This window comes from Notechis scutatus, chromosome 3 (assembly GCF_049901735.1).
Source record: "Notechis scutatus isolate UNSWTSFEM ecotype Mainland chromosome 3, rNotScu1.2, whole genome shotgun sequence".
In the NCBI taxonomy this organism is placed as follows: Eukaryota; Metazoa; Chordata; class Lepidosauria; order Squamata; family Elapidae; genus Notechis; species Notechis scutatus.
The window spans coordinates 201,130,686-201,149,196 of NC_142011.1; the positions used below are offsets into that span (position 1 = coordinate 201,130,686).

The 18,511-nt window shown below is 43.2% G+C and overlaps 1 protein-coding gene across 1 annotated transcript in view; it reads right to left on the reverse strand.

Moving 5' to 3' along the window:
* Window positions 1-18,511, reverse strand: part of ZFAT (zinc finger and AT-hook domain containing) — a 131,557-nt gene that overhangs the window by 77,017 nt on the left and 36,029 nt on the right. Inside the window, exons 4-7 of the mRNA XM_087962218.1 lie at window positions 15,528-15,695; window positions 7,161-7,314; window positions 3,292-4,751; window positions 209-441 (exon numbers count right to left, since the gene is read on the reverse strand). Coding sequence (XP_087818344.1) covers window positions 209-441; window positions 3,292-4,751; window positions 7,161-7,314; window positions 15,528-15,695 — 2,015 coding nt within the window. The remainder of the gene's footprint in view (window positions 1-208; window positions 442-3,291; window positions 4,752-7,160; window positions 7,315-15,527; window positions 15,696-18,511) is intronic.

Consider the following 18,511-nt stretch of genomic DNA (forward strand, 5'->3'; position numbering starts at 1 on the left):
GCAAAGTTGGAGCTATTAAAGGGACTCTTATTGATTATCTGACTGTGTTGCCTTTGTGCCATGCCCCAGGTCATCACAGCCGCCTTCAGTCTGACCTAAGCGTAATACATAAAAAATAGTCATCACACTACCTATAGTTTTAGAAGCTGATAAATATGTCAATGAATTGAAAGTTTAAACAAAGGTACTATCAAGATTCCAGGCTTACCAATTCCGAGTGTACTTTGAGATGGGCCTGGAGTTTGTACTTATCCGGGGTTGAATAATCGCAATCTTCGGTGGGACATTTCAGCAAAATGTTGCTATGCTTCTGGATGACATGGCGCTTAAGACAGTTTTTGGTGATGGAGGAGTAGTTGCACTGAGAACAGTAATGAAGATGCTCTCGTGTGTGCGTGCGGACGTGCATGTCGAAATGTACCTGGTACCAAAACAACTTGCCTGAAAACAATACAGAGAAACATTAATAAGTTGATGGCCCTGTTCCCACAACTCGGTGTCCTGGTTTAACCATAAGACTGATGTGTTGCAGGAACACCAAAAAACATCACCAGGCCCCAGTCCATTAATGCATACAGAGTAAATTAGCCCCGCAAAAAAATCTAAATTGGTTCAACGAATACAGTCTAATCCTGTCCTGAAAATATCTAATCCTACCGAATTGAATCCATTTTGGCATATCTAGTGTCCCCCCTCAAAATAACCCTTAATAACAGATTAGCAGAGTTGGAAGGGACCTTGGAGGTCTTCTAGTCCAACTCCTTGCTCAAGCAGGAAGCCCTGTGCCATTTCAGACAAATGGTTGTCCAGTCTTTTCTTAAAAACCTCCAGTGTTGGAACATCCACAACTTCTGGAGGTAAGTTGCTCCACTTATTGTTCTGTCAGGAAATTTCTCCTTAATTCTAGGTTGCTTCTCTCCTTGATAAGTTTCCATCCATTGCTTCTTGTCCTGCCTTCAGGTGCTTTGGAGAATAGGTTGAGATCCCCGCCTGTTCTTTGTGGCAGCCCCTCAAATATTGGCAGAGGGATATCATGTCACCTCTAGTCCTTCTTATGGGATAATAGGGTTTTTCAGAGAAACAGGATAGGGATTTTGGTTTGGATAGCAGCTATCCTAAGTTAACATGTTGTGAGGGGAAAAAAAAAAACAGCTGTTGGAAGCAAAGCAAAAAAAAAATCCTTTTAAATATACTTTTTCTCCAGTAAATGAATTTGAAAAGACTTGATGAAATGGATTTAATTACTTCCAGAAAGACAGGAACCTCATCTGGACATAGTTAACTGGCATTCCTCTGCCAATTGTGTCCCTAATGACAAACATTTCCAAAAGGTATTCTGCTAATTGAACTGTTCTTAATGCACAGAATTATCACATGCGCTTTTCAGACAGTCCTTGCATCAGGGAGCCTTATTAGTGTATCAGGAGATCAGGTGATGACTACCTAGGGAGGCATATTTTAGGAGAAAGCATTTTTGCTGTAACAGCTGCAGGAAGCAAGGAGTTTAGTTGGCTCAGATTTAAATTAAGAGGGGAATTGATAAAGTAATATGCAGGTCTCGCGGTGAGAAGTTAAAGAATGGGGACAAAACAAATCCATCCCTATTCAAACATAAGTCTCTAGCCGCATTTCTCAAGAGTAAAAAAAAATGATTTACTAGGAGTAGCCATGTTGGCGTTAGCTGGGTGCAGCCGAGACTAAAATACATTATTCATTTCCCCTTTGATCCTGGTCTTCCACCCCACCCCCTGGATGTATATTCTACAATGAGACACATCCATAGCCAAGAGTCATCAATCATGGTCTCCAGTAGTATTGTTGCGTGCCGACAGCTTTGGGCTGCCAAGGCGATTATCTAAGGCATTTAAGGAATGCACTGTTTTCCCCCACTCCCTTTCTGCTGACAACTAAAAAGACTAAAGGAGTATTTTTTTTTTTTTTTAGTTGACACATGGTTTCAACAGAAGGGAATATTTATAGCGGACATCAAGTAAAATAACCAACACAGAAAGCACCAAGGATCCCACGAAACATGGTTTCCGGGTTAATAGATGAACATAGGTTTAATATTAAGGCTGAACCTTTGTAGGTTCAAGTTCTTAGATAGCTTTTCCCAGTTGTTTACCACAAGGAGAAGCACAAAATTCCAAGGGTAAAATGTTGCCTTCTTCAATCAAAACAAAGGACAGCTTGGTTTCTCTATCTGACAGTTAATGCCAGTCAAAGATAAGCTGTCACTGCCAGTGCACTGGAATAGGATCATGTTCAAGAGTTTAGGAATCAAGAGTCCAACTTTTAATTCTTTGGTTGGTTGAATGGTAGTCTTTGCAGCCTCTTGAAACTTTTCTCTATCATGTTCTTTATCTATCTATCTATCTATCATCTATCTATCTATCTATCTATCTATCTATCATCTATCTATCTATCTATCTGTCCATCCATCCATCCATCCATCCATCCATCCAGTACTAGAAGTTCAAACACTTCTGTTGGCCTGTGTGGTGGATTTGGTAGGGCAGAATGGAGTAAAACTCCCTTATCCTTTCTCAATGAGGCATCAATCATCTGGTGACTCTACCATTCTGCTCCACCCAATCAGCAACTGAGCACAACAGAACAGATACTTTCCAGTATGTTTAACTCTCTTCTTACCCACTTGGTATTATTTTATGCCAGGGGTCTCCAAACTCCCAAAGCATGAAAAACTAATAAGTGACAAAGAGATTAATGGGGTTTACAAACGTATGCCCCAAAAGATCTTATTGCGTGGCATAAAATGGGTCTCCAAACTTGGCACCTTTTAAGACTTGTGGACTTCAACTCCCAGAATTCCTCAGACAGCACTGTGTTTGAAGTGTTTGAGCTGCTAGTACTACCTCTATTCCAAGCTCAGAGAGTACCATAGTTCATTCATGCCTTTCCCTAATTCTTTTTGTCTAACCAGGTCTGCTGCTTCTTTATCCGATGTGCCCTACTCTTGCTTTTTCCAGACTCCACATTGTCACTTTTTACTTAAGGCAGGACTAGGAACAGCCTCAAGGTTCTAAATCCCAGATCCCTCTCTAGGTTCCTCTCACAGGGCAGACTGACGCATTTGAGAAGGAGTCGAATCCTGAACTCTGCTTCTCCAAGAGAGCTACAAATAATTAATTTCAGAAGAATAGCTACACTCCTTCCTTGGGCGGCCTTAAGAAATGGATCCTTAATCCTATTGTCCTGGCGATTACTATGGAAACCAACATCTGCTATTCATGGCCCTGGGTGAAAACAGGCCATCAACATCCTGCTCACCACAGTATTCGCATTCCAAGTCTCCGTAGACCTTCCTGATCTTCTCACACAAGGCAGTATTCATTTGTTGTTTCTGCAGGTTGTCCAAAATCTGCATAAAGGCCGCAGCTCCAGTTTGATCCTCTGAAGGTTGAGGACCAGACCCTGGATTCTGGTGAGACTCTACACTGGATTCTAGAAGGGGAAGGGAACTGGAGGTCTCTTTCTTTTCAAGGGTTGAGTCGTTGACTACCTGATGATCAAGACAAACGGACTGGCTCTCTTCTTGGGTGTCAGGAACACTCTCTGGACCTTGGCATTTCTGGTTCAATGTGGAGTTTTCGTCTCCCAAAAGTTGTCCAACGTCACACTGGACGTTCACTGAAGAGTCAAGTGGCAGCTGGTCTTTGGCCAAACAGGTTTTTTCTCCATCTGGATCTGGTGGAGTGTTTTTCTGTAAAAAGCTATCTGACGCATTGACCAAGCTAGCGGGTGGGGACAGCAATTCGGTGAGCGGCTCACACATGGGATCCGGTGTGTTTGCCGCTGCTGGTGGGCTTTCAAAATCCAAAAGGAGAGCAGGAGGTGTCCCCAAACTCTCCGCTGGGTTATTATTTTCACAGCTTCCCTCAATGGCATCTCCTTCTCCCATGCAAATAGATTTGACTACACAGAGTGCGTTGGAGTTTAGAAGCGACAGTTCAGCAGCCGTCTGGGACAGTTCCTCTCCGAGGGCTTCCTGCTGGATGTCTCCTCCGGGTTCCAGCAGGCAGAAGCTCTGATTGATGGAATTATTAAAAACGGACGTCTCCGGCAATTCCCCGTGTGCGTCTTTGATGTGCGAGCGGAGCCTGATGGAGCTGACGAATTTCTTGGAGCACTCGCTGCAAATGTACACAAAAGGGTGCTTGCGGACGTGGAGCTCCAGAGCTTGGTACTTGGTGGCTCCGTGGCCGCAGAGCTCGCAAGCGAAGGGTCTCTGATCCCCGTGGACCAGCATGTGCCGGTCGCGATCCAGTTCGTTCTTGAACTTGCGTTCACAGATCTGGCAGTCGTACAAAAGTTGCCTCTTGCCTTCCCGGGTCATCAAGCGGAGCTGGTCAAAGACGTTCTTCACCTTTTTGTCCTGCAGGTCGTGAGCTTCCTTGATGTGCTTGATCAGGTTTTTGACATCCGAGTATTTTTTCTTGCAGAAGCGGCAGTGCTGCTTGATCTTCTTGTGGACCCTCTCCACGTGGACCTTAAGGTGGCCCTTGCTCAGGCAGGTGAAGGGGCAGTAATCGCAGGAGAACTTCTCTCCCGTGTGCTTCCGCAGGTGGACGTTCAGGTTGGCTTTGATGGCGCTGGCGTAGCTGCAGAAGGAGCACTTGTAGGGCTTCTCGTTGGTGTGGATCCTCAGGTGGGCCTGAAGGGAGTGCTTGAACTTGAACACCTTGTTGCAATACTCACAGGTGAAAATCTTCAGCTGAGTGGCTCCCAACCTAAGGAGAAAAAAAAAGAATCATAAATCACGAAAGCAGACATGAGAATAAGAGCCATTCCAATAGACCAGGTTGGTCCTGAGCTCCTCACCAGCAATCAACATCCAGGTAGCAATAGCAATAGCATTTACTGCCCCATAGCGTTTTATAGCACTCTCTGGACAGTTTACAATGTAAGCATTATTTACATATTGCCCCCAACAATCTGGGTCCTCATTTTACCGACCTCAGAAGGATGGAAGCAGGGGTAGGATTCTACCGGTTCGGCCCGGTTTGGCCGAACCGGTAGCTCCGAAGATCATCTGGGAGTGAACCGATTTGCTCCGACAATCAGCTGCTGGGCTCACCTGCCCAGGCTCCACGCTGACCTTTATTTCCTGCTTTTGACGCTCAGCTGCTTTGCGCGGCACAGCAGATTGCCGCACGTCAGCTGTTGAAGAGACAGGGACAGTGCAGGAGAAGGTAAGTAGGAACGCATCTGCGCGAGTGCAAAGGGCGCCCTCCAAGCCACACCCACCGAACCGGTGGTAAAGCACTTTGAATCCTACCTCTGCATGGAAGGCTGAATCTACCTTGAGATCAGGATCGAACTCCAGACTTTGGGCAGAGTTTGCTTGCAATATTGCACTTTAACCACTGCACCACCCTGAACTCTTGGATAAGCAAAGATTAACACTAGGATTAATATTTGACCAACAATCTAAACCAGGGGTCTCCAACCTTGGCAACTTTAAGTCTTGTGGACTTCAACTCCCAGAATTCCTCTGTCTGAGAAATTCTGGGAGTTGAAGTCCACAAGTCTGAATGTGCCAAGGTTGGAGACCCCTGATCTAAACAATACCCTAATCAAGAAATGACCAACCAAATTGAACAGTACACAACAGCCTAATCAAGGAACTGTCAAGAATGTTTCCACCAATACTGACAAGGCAAGCCATTGTATTTGACCCCCACTCCTATCTAGCACTGATGATGTCACCTCATTGGGTGATGAAATGTCTGAAAGAAAACAACCATGCTCAGACAGTACCAAGGGTCTCACAATTCAGCCTTGAGCTACAAATATTCTCTTCCATGAGGACTACTCTTCCAGTCTACTCTGACCCATGCTTCCCAGCAGTGATGGAGGCTTGGGCTGAGAAACAGAAAAGAAACTAGGGGCCTATATCTACTGTTAGGTTTAACACAAATTATGTTAAATAGAGTGCTAATAATGTTAGCATTGCTATCATCCTTTAGAGTTATGGACATGAAATTTCAGAATGTATTTTATAGTAAAGTTTCTCAAATATAATCCCTCACCGATGAAGCGCTGAAGGCTACATTTTCTTCAATAAACCTCCTTACTAGCTAAAACAGAAAGAGGTATTCAGGCAATATGGAATGGATTCAAAGACAGAACAAACACAGTGATATTCTAATTAAATCCTCAGCCAGAATTCTGATTGAGAGCTTATATGATCATTCCTTGGATAAGTAAAAGTGTTCTGGCTATCCAACTGGCATTTTGATGCCATGTGGTAGTGGCTGACTTACTCACTGCATTTTACTCTATTTTGTATTTCTTTTTTCCTTTGGATTCCTCATTGCCTTCTTCTTGCAGACTATATCAGCAGAGATCATCTGTAGTGGAAGGTAGTTTGAAATTCCGTTTGGCTCCTTTCCAGAAGAGGCAAAGAGGCAGCGGAGCTTGTAATCTCTAGTCGGTAGAAATATAGCTAAGATGGCTACTCCCTAGTAGCTTGAAATAGATCTTACAGTTGTGCAAATAGTTGCTTTAGTCTGACAAGATCGATGTCAGGCCCCAAGGATCCAGAGCAACATGGGGGTTCCTTCTGAGCACTTTCTTTATTGTTGTTCGCCTACAGACAGAATCTTGCCAGAATAAAGGGACTATCTACATAACTACAGATACACTCTGTGAACTGCTGGGGAAGGGTCATCCTAGCCATCTTCCTGCTTACCAGACATTCCAACTACAGCTGCCTCTTTGCTCTCTAGGAAGTGGCCCCTCGTTCCTGGGACTCCAGAGTACATTCCACCACATCATACAGCTCCCTCAATTATGCTAATAGCTTCTTGAAATTAGGTCACCTGACAAGCACACAATTTTATATATGCCGTTAGCTAAATAGGGAAAAAAACAACAATGCAATGTTCCAAATAACAGCCTTCTCATGTGCTAATTGCTACCCAACTTTTACCAAGAAAGCTGTAGCATTCCCTGAACGATGAAACATCCTTAGCATGAATTAAAAGTCCTGGAATTTTAAAAGGATGCCTATAATACATTTAGCTTCAACGCAGGTCTCCCAAGCATCTTTCCAAAAATGCCATGATTGCTCCTTCTCAGTAATTTAAGTTAGAGAAGGTTGCTTTCTGTACTTAAGATTTGTAAATGGAGATTACCTGCTTGATTTCATTGGTTGCTCGTAAGGAGTTTGCTGAATGGCATATTCCTGATAACCTCTTCGCTGAGATGAGTCTGCCACAGAGGTTTCTGAGTTGACGGGTGGCTCATTTTGGGGAGAAGCTGCTTCCACAGGGACTATCTTTGTGGCACCTGCAGCAAAAACAGAAATGCAATTCACCTAAAGGCCTCTAAAATACTATACAGGATAAGCAGAATACAGGTAGTCCTCAATTTACAACAATTTGTTTAGTGACCATTTGAAATTGCAGCAGCGTTGGAGAAAAAAAAGCAACTGATGAATAGTTGCTAGTCACAGTTGTGACTGTTGCAGCGTTAACCATGGTCACACGATCTGAATTTGGATCATAAGGCATTTTCACAAGCCATTTTATTGCTCTGGGCTCAAGCCTTGTTTATCTGACTGTTGTCTTGGCAATGGAGCTTCCTCCTAGCCTTTCAAGGCCACTACTGTGGCCTCTCTACTCTAGTCATCATAAACAATTTTTGAAAGTTACCCTTGTAGCATTCTAAGCTACACACCAGCTTCTGATAACAAACTCAAGATATTTATTGCAGTAATATATCTTACAACAAGGCATACTAAAACTCAAAAGCTTACTTTAGAAAAAAGAGCCTGAAGACCACAAATCCAGGGGTGGGATTCTACCGGTTTGGCCCAGTTCTATAGAACCGGTAACTCCGAAGAGCAGCTGACCCCGAACCGGTTCACTGCAACGATGGTCTGGTCGTCTGTTTGGTCTACCTACCCGCCCAGGCTCTAGGTTGTCCTTTAGTCTCTGCGTTTTCCTCCTCAGCTGCTTTGCGCGGCACGGCTGAGTGCCGCTCGTCAGCTGGAGCAGGGAATGTTTGTTGGACCCGGTAATTTGTAAGTAGTGCGCATGCGTATGTGGTGTGCATGCGCACACAGTGCGCATGTGTGCGAAGCGAACCGGTTGTTATGCCAGTAGGATCCCACCCTTGCACAAAACTCAAGATTGTCAAAATGCAAGCAACGTCCATTTCCAGTCCAAGATTCCCAGCCATCAAGAAGCATCTGGTCAGAGCCATGAGGAGGGAATTTGAACATTTGTTGCCATCAGAAGACCACTACAAAAGTCATCTCTTTTGTAAGTGGACATCAGCTTGAACAATAGGTTGAGACAGATGAGTCTCTTCAAGAACACTTTCTGTAGCTAATTCCTTTCAGGTACGAAAAAGCAGTGCCATATGTGAAGAGTTCAAATGACCTATCAGTACTTTATTGCTCAATGCCTGGCAGTTTGTATCTGGGCAAGACTAGTTGAGATTCACGGGTATTCAAGGGGAGGTTCAGACCTTGTCCTCTTTAGCCCATGTAATGATTCCAGACTAATTCCCAGCTTCACTCCTCCACCAGCTTAACGAACATCTCCATATATAAACTGAGATTCAAAGTGATCAATTCTTCAACTTCTGAATCTGAAAATCTAGATTGATCCCTAACGTTCCCCTATAAACAGCCCTACTCTGAATCTAGAAGCAAATCTAACCTAGAGAGAAGGAAGAAACATCCAGTGGTAAGAAATGGCAAGCCAAGGAACGGTTAAACATCGCTTCTTCTCATCCAATCATTCACCAATTCCGTTTTTTGCTAGTTTCTCATCTCGGTATTATCACCCGAATTCTGAAATATCCCTGCTGAGTTTTGGCTCAGCTCTAACATCTTCTCTTAGTTAATGAGCAACTTTCTGGTTTTTGTTTTTAAAGAATAACACTGCTTTTGTGCAGCAGTAGATGAACAATCTTGAGATGTGAACAATAGGGCTTCATATTTTAATTTCAATGTAAGAGCTTATCTACAAAGGCCATGGGGAAAAAACAGAGCAAAGAGAAATGAGTAGCAAACAATTAAGAAGACAACCTAAGAAAAAAGAGACTACCTGGAAAAAAAAAAGATAAAGCTAAAAGCTGACATTTAGAACAGAATGGGAAGCTGTTTGATAAACAATAATGAGTGCTTTTTCCCTCCATAGCTCATCTCATTTTTTCCCTTTATTGCCCATCAAGCAGTTTTACTCATTTTTATTTAGAGAAATAACATATATTTAAGTGTTCCGTGTTAACAATGGAGTACGGGGCAAATATGGAGAATGGCAAAAAAAAATTTTTTTTTTTTTTTGAAAAGACAGATTTAAAAAAAAAAATCAGTGGAGGATAGAGGTAGCTCTCAGCTTACAACAACTTGTTTAATGAACATTCGAGGTTGTAACAGCACCAGAAAAAGTGACTTATGACCTGTCTTTTTCACACTTATGACCGTTATAGCATCCTCATGGTCACATGATCAAAATCCAGACACCTGGGCAACTGGCATGCATTTATGAATGGTTTGCAATGTCCCGGGGTCATGTGATCACTGTCTGGGCCTCAGGGAAGCCTCCTGGGTGAAGCAGTAAGACAGCGAGGGAGATCCCGGCACAGCTTATCATCGGAACAGTTGATTGTTGGGACGGGGGAAAAATAACTTAAGGAGTGACTGGGCGGGGGACAATGCAGTCAGCGATGTTGTGCATGCGTGAAAAGGACTGACTGGGCAGGGAGGGACAGGTGGAGAGGGGCGGGGCCAGCCAGGGGCACGATTTGCCGGGTTCTCTGAACTGTGCAGAATCATAACAACCGGTTCTATAGAACCGCTCTGAACCGGTAGAATCCCACTCCAGAAAATGGGGCAGAACTCAATAGAAGTCTCACTTAGCAACATAAAATTTTGGGCTCAATTGTGGTCGTAAATCAAGAACTACCCTGCCCTTGGTTGCTTGGAGACAAAGAAGTAGCAACTGGATGTTTTTAAGAAGAGATTGGACAACCATTTGTCTGAAATGGTATAGGACAGTGATAGCTAATCTTTTTGGCACCAAGTGCCCAAAGCGCACATGCACGCATCCCCAAAATGCAACATGCACGCACTTCTCGCGTGTGAGCCCCGCCCCCTCGCGTGCATGTGTGCCCCCCCATGTGCCCTCCCTGCACATGCAACCCCCATATGGGTACCCCCACACACATGCATGGCAGAGACACGAAGACCAGCTGGCCGGCGGGAGGCACGTATGCACAGAGAAATGGCGTTGTGGCAACTGCTTGCGTGCCCAGAGAGAGGGCTCTGTGTGCCACCTCTGGCGTGCGTGTCATAGGTTCGCCATCACTGGTATAGGGGCTTCCTGCTTAAGCAGGGGGTTGGACCAGAATACGTCCAAGGTCCCTTATAACTCTGTTATTCTGTGGGACTAGTTAAAAGGGACTATGGGTCTGGTAAAAAGGCATAGCTTTTGTCCCACAGATGCACAGATAGTTACATGTAGAAGAACACAGACAACACAAAACATAAATGGAGAAATTACAGAAGCGTGAAATTAAAGGGATTATACACAAGAGAATAATGTTGCAACAGGAAGGATGCTGAGGTTGCATTTACAAGATTTAACATAACCAAACCATAAAACATAAAATCCACAAGATAATTTTTTTTCTCCTGCTGTGTTCTTGAAGTTGTTCGTTTTTTTCTCCCTTTTTCCAGGTCTCTTTTTGGAGGATGAACAAATCAGGCTACACCTACACGCGGGACTGCTACATAAAATGATAAAAGCCTGCAAGCATCACACTGCCGTACCCCCAAATGGGCAAACTTTCAAGCTTGCCCCAGGGTACAACTCAAAGAAGGACCAATGCAACTAAATCGGTTTCACTCATACACTCAAACAAAGGTAGATTAGGTATCTTGAACTACAGTATGTGGTTATAGACTTGTTACGTATCCACACATCTTTTTCTGAAGGTCAAGTCCTAACCTGTGTCTTAAATTAATCCAGGCTGTGGGGGAACACAAGGCTGCGCCGCCCACATGGCCTGCGGGAACACAAGACTTGCATCGTTTGCATTGCAAACAAAACGAGGTAGTGAGGGGAGGGGGAAAAGGGAGGAGGGGGAGAACTTGCCCCACTCACCCCATGCTCCTGGCCTGGCCACTGGGCTGCTTCTTTCCGCTTCTTTCTTTCTTCTGCTTTTGGCTGCACGCAAGGAAAGCAGCAAAAGTCTTTCTTTCTCTCCCCCAAACTCCACCAGAAATGAGTCTTTGGGACCCTGCAAGGCATCCTGCTCCAAGAGGCTGCACTGGCAAAGACTCCTTTCTGGCGGAGTTTGGGGGAGAGAAAGAAAGACTTCTGCTGTTTCTGCTGCTTTCCTTGCATGAAGCCAAAAATGTCTGTCTGTCTGTCTGTCTCTTTCTCTCCCCACCCCCCACTCTCTCACAGACTTTTTGGGGGATTTTTCCAGGGTTTCTGGTCCGCGGGATTTAAAATAAATTATGAGTTTGGTAGTCCCTGAGATCCAAAAGGTTGGCGACCCCTGACTTAAGCGATGTCTCTATGGGGCTATAACTGGCCTGAAGGAAAACATTTGTTGTTCAAAAATCTGTTTTGAAATTGCTGGAAAAACAAACCAAACCAAAATGCATCAGTCCAAAAAGTTTAAAAACTATCACTGCACACAGGTCAAGTGAAGGTTGATGACATTTTAATGTCATTGTATTGTGAAATGACATAGAAGAAGATAAAATTATGATAGATGTATTACAAGTACAAAAATATTCAGCCTAGTTTTCATCATTATACACTGGCTGGGTAACTTTGGGCTAGTCACTCCTGCTCAGCCCAACCTACCTCACACAGCTATTGTAGGAGAAATAAGAAGGAGGAAAGATTGGTAGGTACATTTGCTGCCTTGAGTTATTTATAAAGTAACGAAGGTGGGATAAAAACCCAATAAACAAACGAACAATACATTAACCACATGAAATGGTATTTATCAATCTTTCCATTGCATTCATGGAATAACAGTTGATTTAAAATGTCCGTATCTATACAGGTAATCCTTGACTTAGGACCACAACAGCGCCCAAAATTTCGGTTGCTAAGTGGAACATTTGTTAGATAAGTTTTGCCCCATTTTAAGACCTTTCTTGTTATTAAGTAAATCACTGCAGTTGTTAAGTTAGTAACAAGGTTGCTTGGTGAACCTGGCTACTTTGTGGATTTTGCTGGTCTGAAGGTCACAAAAGGTCATACGACCCCCTCCAGGACACTGCAACCATCATAAATATGAGTCAGTTGCCTGAATCAAGGGATCGTGGGGAATGTTGCAAGGGTCATTAATAGGGGTTCGCTGCTGGGGGTTCGGGAGAGCCCCCAGATAAGATTCTGTGCAGTTCGGAGAACCCCCAAATCCCACTCCTGGCTGGCCCCGCCCACTCTGCTCCGCCCCTCCCAGGAGTCCCCACGTGGCCCATTTTGGATGCAGGCAAGTGCAGGGTGCGCCTGGAGGCTCAGGGAGGGTGAAAAACAGGCCCCACGGAAGTTCGGGAAAAAAGCCTCTGGAACCCGGGGAGAGTGAGAACGCCCCCCTCCCCCGCCGTGGTGCAGGAGGTCGACTAGGCCATGCCCCACCCAGCAACAGAGAACCCCTTACTAACATTTTTGAAGCCCACCCATGGTCGTTAACTGTGAAAAACAGTCAAAAGTCACTCTTTTTAACTGCTGTTGTAGCTTTGAACGGTTAGTAAATGAACTGTTGTAAGTCGAGCACTACCGGTAAGAGTTGATTAAAAAGAAGTCCATATCTATAATTCAAATCCAGAGTATTCCAATAGAATAGACAGGATAGCAGTCTTCCAATATTTGAGGGGCTGCCACAGGGAGGAAGGGGTTAATCTATTTTTTAAAGTGCCTGTAGGCCAAACAAGGGATAATGGATGGAAACTGAACAAGGAGAGATTTAACCTGGAAACAAGGAGAAACTTTCTGACAGTGAGAACAATCAACCAATGGAACAGAAGTTGCCCTCGGAAGTTGTGGGAGCGCCATCAGTTGAGACTTTCAAGAAGAGACTGGACTGCCATTTGTCAGAAATGGTGTAGGGTCTCCTGCTTGGGGAGGGGGTTGGACTAGATGACCTACAAGGTCCCTTCCAACTCTGATTATCTGTTATCTTTATTGGGCAAGTGTGGTTGGACATACAAGGAATTTGTCTTAGTGCAAATGCTCTCAATGTACATAAAAGAAAAGATACATTCATCAAGAGTCAAGAATCATCAGGTACAACACTTAATGATAGTCATAGGGTACAATCAGCAATCAAATCATACTAGGAAACAGTCAATATAAATTGTAAGGATACAAGCGACAAAGTTACAGTCATATAGTCACAAGTGGGAGGGGATGGGTGATAAGGAGCGATGAGAAGGTTAACAGTAATAGTAGTGCAGACTTTGTAATTAGTTGAATACTGGAATGATGTTATTTTGTGCAGTCAAAAGGCAAAATTTGCACAACACTGAAAGGAAGGACTTGCTGTTAGCATGAGACACCCCGTCCTTCCTTTCTGGCAAAAGTTTAAGTCCCTTCCTAGACCAGGTCACCCATGTAATTCCTATGCTCTGCGCAATTAACCTAAATGCACATGAGCCCATTAGCGGAAGTTAAGATGCTTCCTCTAAGAATTAAATGCTTATATGTGGGTCACCCTTTCGGGCCCCTCAAACCCTTATTTTACAGCTGACAGTCGAGCTCCGAGGCTCAGCCATCTAGAATTCTGCATTATTTATAGGCAACTAAGTTTTTGTCATCCATAATTTCATATTTTTTTCCACTTTGCAAGTCTAATGAGCCGGCAAGAAGCGAGCCCCTGTTTTTTTCCATGATTTGGCAAAAATCTTCTAGCTCTTGGGTCAAAAGCTGTATATTTTATACTGAAATGCAACTATAGGGATGCAGATTCTTTCACATCCATAATTGCATAGTACATGAGGGGGGCCTATCTGTATCATCTTTATGGAAAGGTGAAAGAAATGTGTCATTGAACGAGATACCATATGGGCTAGGGGTTAAAGCACCAGGCTAGAAAATGGAAGGCCATCAATTCTACTCCCACCTTAGCCATGAAAACCAATGGGTGACTTTGGGCCAGTTACTCTCTCTCAGCCCAACTCACCTCGCAGGGTTGTTGTTGGGGGTAAAATTGGAGGAGGAAGATAGGTTGGATAGGCTCGGTGCCTTGAGTTAATTGTAAAAACAATAAAGGAAGGAAGGAAGGAAAAAGAAAGAAAAAGAAGAAAGGGAGGGAGGGAAGGAAGGGAGACAGAGAAAAGGGAAGGAAGGTTTGAGAGATAGAGATAGAGATAGAGATAGAGATAGAGATAGATAGATAGATAGATAGATAGATAGATAGATAGATAGATAGATAGATGGATGGATGGATGGATGGAGGGGAGAGAGAGAGAGAGAGAGAGAGAGAGAGAGAGAGAGAGAGAGAGAAGAGAAAGAAAGAAAGAAAGAAAGAAAGAAAGAAAGAAAGAAAGAAAGAAAGAAAGAAAGAAAGAAAGAAAGAAAGAGAGCAGAAAGTGGGAGGGAGGAAAGGGAGATAGAGAAAAGAGAAGGAAGGTATGAGAGAAAAAGGAAGAAAAGAAAGAAAGAAAGAAAGAAAGAAAGAAAGAAAGAAAGAAAGAAAGAAAGAAAGAAAGAAAGAAAGAAAGAAAGAAAGAAAGAAAGAAAGAAAGAAAGTGAGGGAGGAGCAGAAAGTGGGAGGGAGGAAGGGAGATAGAGAAAAAGAGGGAAGGTATGAGAGAAAAAGGAAGAAAGAAAGAAAGTCAGAAAGAAAGTCAGAAAGAGAGGAGGGAGCAGAAAGTGGAGGGAGGAAAGGGAGAAGAGAAAGAGAAGGAAGGGGAGAGAAAAAGGAAGGAAGGAAGGAAGGAAGGAAGGAAGGAAGGAAGGAAGGAAGGAAGGAAGAAAGAAAGAAAGAAAGAAAGAAAGAAAGAAAGAAAGAAAGAAAAGAAAGAAAGAAAGAAAGAAAGAAAGAAAGAAAGAAAGTCAAAGAAAGTCAGAAAGAGAGGAGGGAGCAGAAAGTGGGAAGGAGGAAAGGGAGATAGAGAAAGAGAAGGAAGGTATGAGAGAAAAAGGAAGAAAGAAAGAAAGTCAGAAAGAAAGTCAGAAAGAGAGGGAGGGAGCAGAAAAGAAAGAAAGAAAGGGAGAAAGAAAGAGAAGGAAGAAGAGAAAAAGGAAGAAAGAAAGAAAGAAAGAAAGAAAGAAAGAAAGAAAGAAAGAAAGAAAGAAAGAAAGAAAGAAAGAAAGAAAGAAAGAAAGAAAGAGAGGGAGGGAGCAGAAAGTGGGAGGGAGGAAAGGGAGATAGAGAAAAGAGAAGGAAGGTATGAGAGAAAAAGGAAGAAAGAAAGAAAGAAAGAAAGAAAGAAAGAAAGAAAGAAAGAAAGAAAGAAAGAAAGAAAGAAAGAAAGAAAGAAAGAAAGAACCCCCCTTCCCCCCAGAAATAACTATGGTTACCTGGAATTGCTTCGTGGGCTGTCAAAACCACACTTATGATAGGATTCTTAGCTCCCGAGTCTGCTTCTTTTGAAGAAAGACTTTTCTCAGTTCTTTGTACCCGCTGCCTCTTGGACGGTTTTTCTCGCTCATCTTCCCTCCTGTCAAGGTCAACATCAGAATCATTACCTAAAGGGCAAATACAAATAAAAAAAGAACATAAAGAGAATGATGAGTAGTTTTTTTTCTCCTTCCTATTTACCATCCACAGGATGGTGAGGTTTCACCCTTGCTCTGTTGCAAAAGGAAAACTTTGCAAAAAGGGAGGCAGGGGTCCCCTCTCCTAGGGAGGTCCATCTAGCGCAGAGATGCCATCACATCACACTCTTGTCAAAAGCCCTGAGGTGTGTCTTGTGTTGAAAGGCCCAGGAGATGCCCAGTTGAGGGCTCCTTTCAGGTTTCTGGCAGGAGCTGGAGCGAATGACGGGAGCTTACCCCACCCCATGGCAGCACTTGGGTCTCAAACACAGGTTCGCTAACCTCCAAACCAGCCTCTTAACCATGAGCGCCACTGGACTCCTTATGAAGCCCATCAAATGGCTTAGGCGATTGTTGCTGCCGGAGGATAACAAGTTATTGCTTTTAATGAAGGATTTTAATATTGGAATTTTTTTTTTTTTAATCCCTGTAGGCCGCCCAGATTCACTAAGAGTGAGTTGGGCGGCCATAGAAATTTTCATAAATTAATAAACAAACAAACAAACAAACACAGAAGACAATCCACTTCCACAAATATAAGAGATTGGGGATGTTAAGCCTGGATTCCCCAACGGGTGTTAAGGAAAACAAACTAAACAGAACGTACAGCGAAGTCAGATAGGAAGACAGGTAAATGTGTGAGATAAGTTTTCTAGTTAACACACAGTAAAAATACAGATACGCTTGTGCTATCAAAAATATTGTTTATTCCATTTAAGAATTATAGCATAGTCAAATAAACGGTCCATTAGTCATATATCATTTCAGTCAAGTCTTGTCGAGGATACTCTAATTGCAAAGTCCGTGTCGAATAGCCAGTGTCAGTACACATATAATAAATCTGTCCAAAACTTATCTTCTCTCCATTGAGAAATATCTTCAAAGTAATCCAACACTTCTTCTCCTCCCCGATCCAGCAAGAACGCAGTCTTCAATAAGCCAGCCAGTAAGAGTCAGAGAGTGCCTTGCTGCTTATATAGTACTTTTACAGCTGCACCCTTAATTACATTCCTTTAGCTTAAAGTCACATACACTTTATCTGACAAACCATGATACCTTATTTATTATTTTTACCCAAACCAGTTAGGGTAAACAATGTTATCCCTAGCAGGGGAAACTAAATGATTCTCAGTACGATCTATTTACAATTTACAGTCCAACTACTTACAAATTCTGCACTACTACTATTATTAATCTCCTCATCACTCCTTATCACCTATCCCCTCCCACTTGTGACTTATGACTGTAACTTTGTCGCTTGTATCCTTACGGTTTATATTGACTGTTTCCTAGTATGGATTTGATTGCTTATTGTACCCTATGACTATTAAGTGTTGTGCCTTATGATTCTTGACTCTTGACGAATGTATCTTTTCTTTTATGTACACTGAGAGCATTTGCACCAAGACAAATTCCTTGTGTGTCCAACCACACTTGGCCAATAAAGAATTCTATGCTATGCTATGTTATGCTATGTTATGCTACGCACAGGATTATCCTTTCATTTTTGATATGCCTGATCTCTTCCCCTAAATGGTCCTTCTTTGCTTCTCTTCTCACTAATCAGGTGTTCATGCTGGACCTCTCCTCAGATCAATAATGTCCATTAATTTGTGGAAGGCATTCATTGGCAACGTGCAACGGTGTTAAAGCAATTACTGTGTGAAGGATTTCATAGCTTGTTCTTATCATTCCTTTTGTTTTAATTCCTTTTTAATTAAGTACTTCTAAGGATGTGACACAAACGGGCCAGAATGGACAGAGGTAGTTGAATACTGACATCTCGTATGCATAATTGATTATTTGTACAAGATAGCGAATTCTAGAGGTGAAATTCAGTTGTTGTTTTTTTAGGTAGACCAGGATAAATGTGCAACTGCTGTGCCAACGTAAAGAAATTGCTTTAATTCGACATATGGGACAAATCTATTTGGCAATGCAGCTCAAAGACAAAATTAGTCAGCAAGTACAGTCTGCCGAGATTCGTGAAGGTGTTGACAACGTGGTAGTCAGTGCATGCCTAATTAGTGTGTTTGAAAGGTTTAAGAAATTGTACAGATTAAGCACAAAAGCAAGTTACTTATTTGTTTGTTCGGTTTTATGAAATGACAAGACGGTTCCTTCTTTCAGAGGCAGAAAAGGTCGTAAAATGGGGGGAAACTCACATAACAAATATCTCACTTAGCAGCAGTAATTTTGGGTTGAATTTTGGACATACATAAAGGACTACCTGTACATTTTTTTCCCCTGGGCAAGAAAGGTCGTAAAATGGGGAAAAACTCACGTGACAAATATTTCACTTAGCAATCGGAATTTTGGGCTGAATTTTGGACATAAGAGGACTATCTTCTCAACTTATGACCGTAATGAAGCCTGCCCATTACAATCATATACCATAATGGCTGTAAAATGGGTTGGCACTGCAAAGATGGCAGCTGTCAGTGCTGTGCAGAGTCTTTTATAACCCTTTGTGTTGTGGTCATTCATTGAACCAATGGTTTGCTGTAGCTGTGGTTTTGTTGTGGTTAGCCGGGAGCAGGTGCAGACAGCTGAGGAGAGCAAGGACTCAGATGAGGGGCCAGGACCATTAGGGAGTGGACTGCTGCCTTCAGAGATTGTGGGGGCTGGCAGCAGCGATGAGGAGGTTCCCAAGGAGCCTGTGCTAAGTGCGCGTGTGTGCAGGATTGCTCGTAGGAGCAGTTACAGCAGCACGGGTGACTCGGGAGGCTGCAAGATAATGGCCCCTC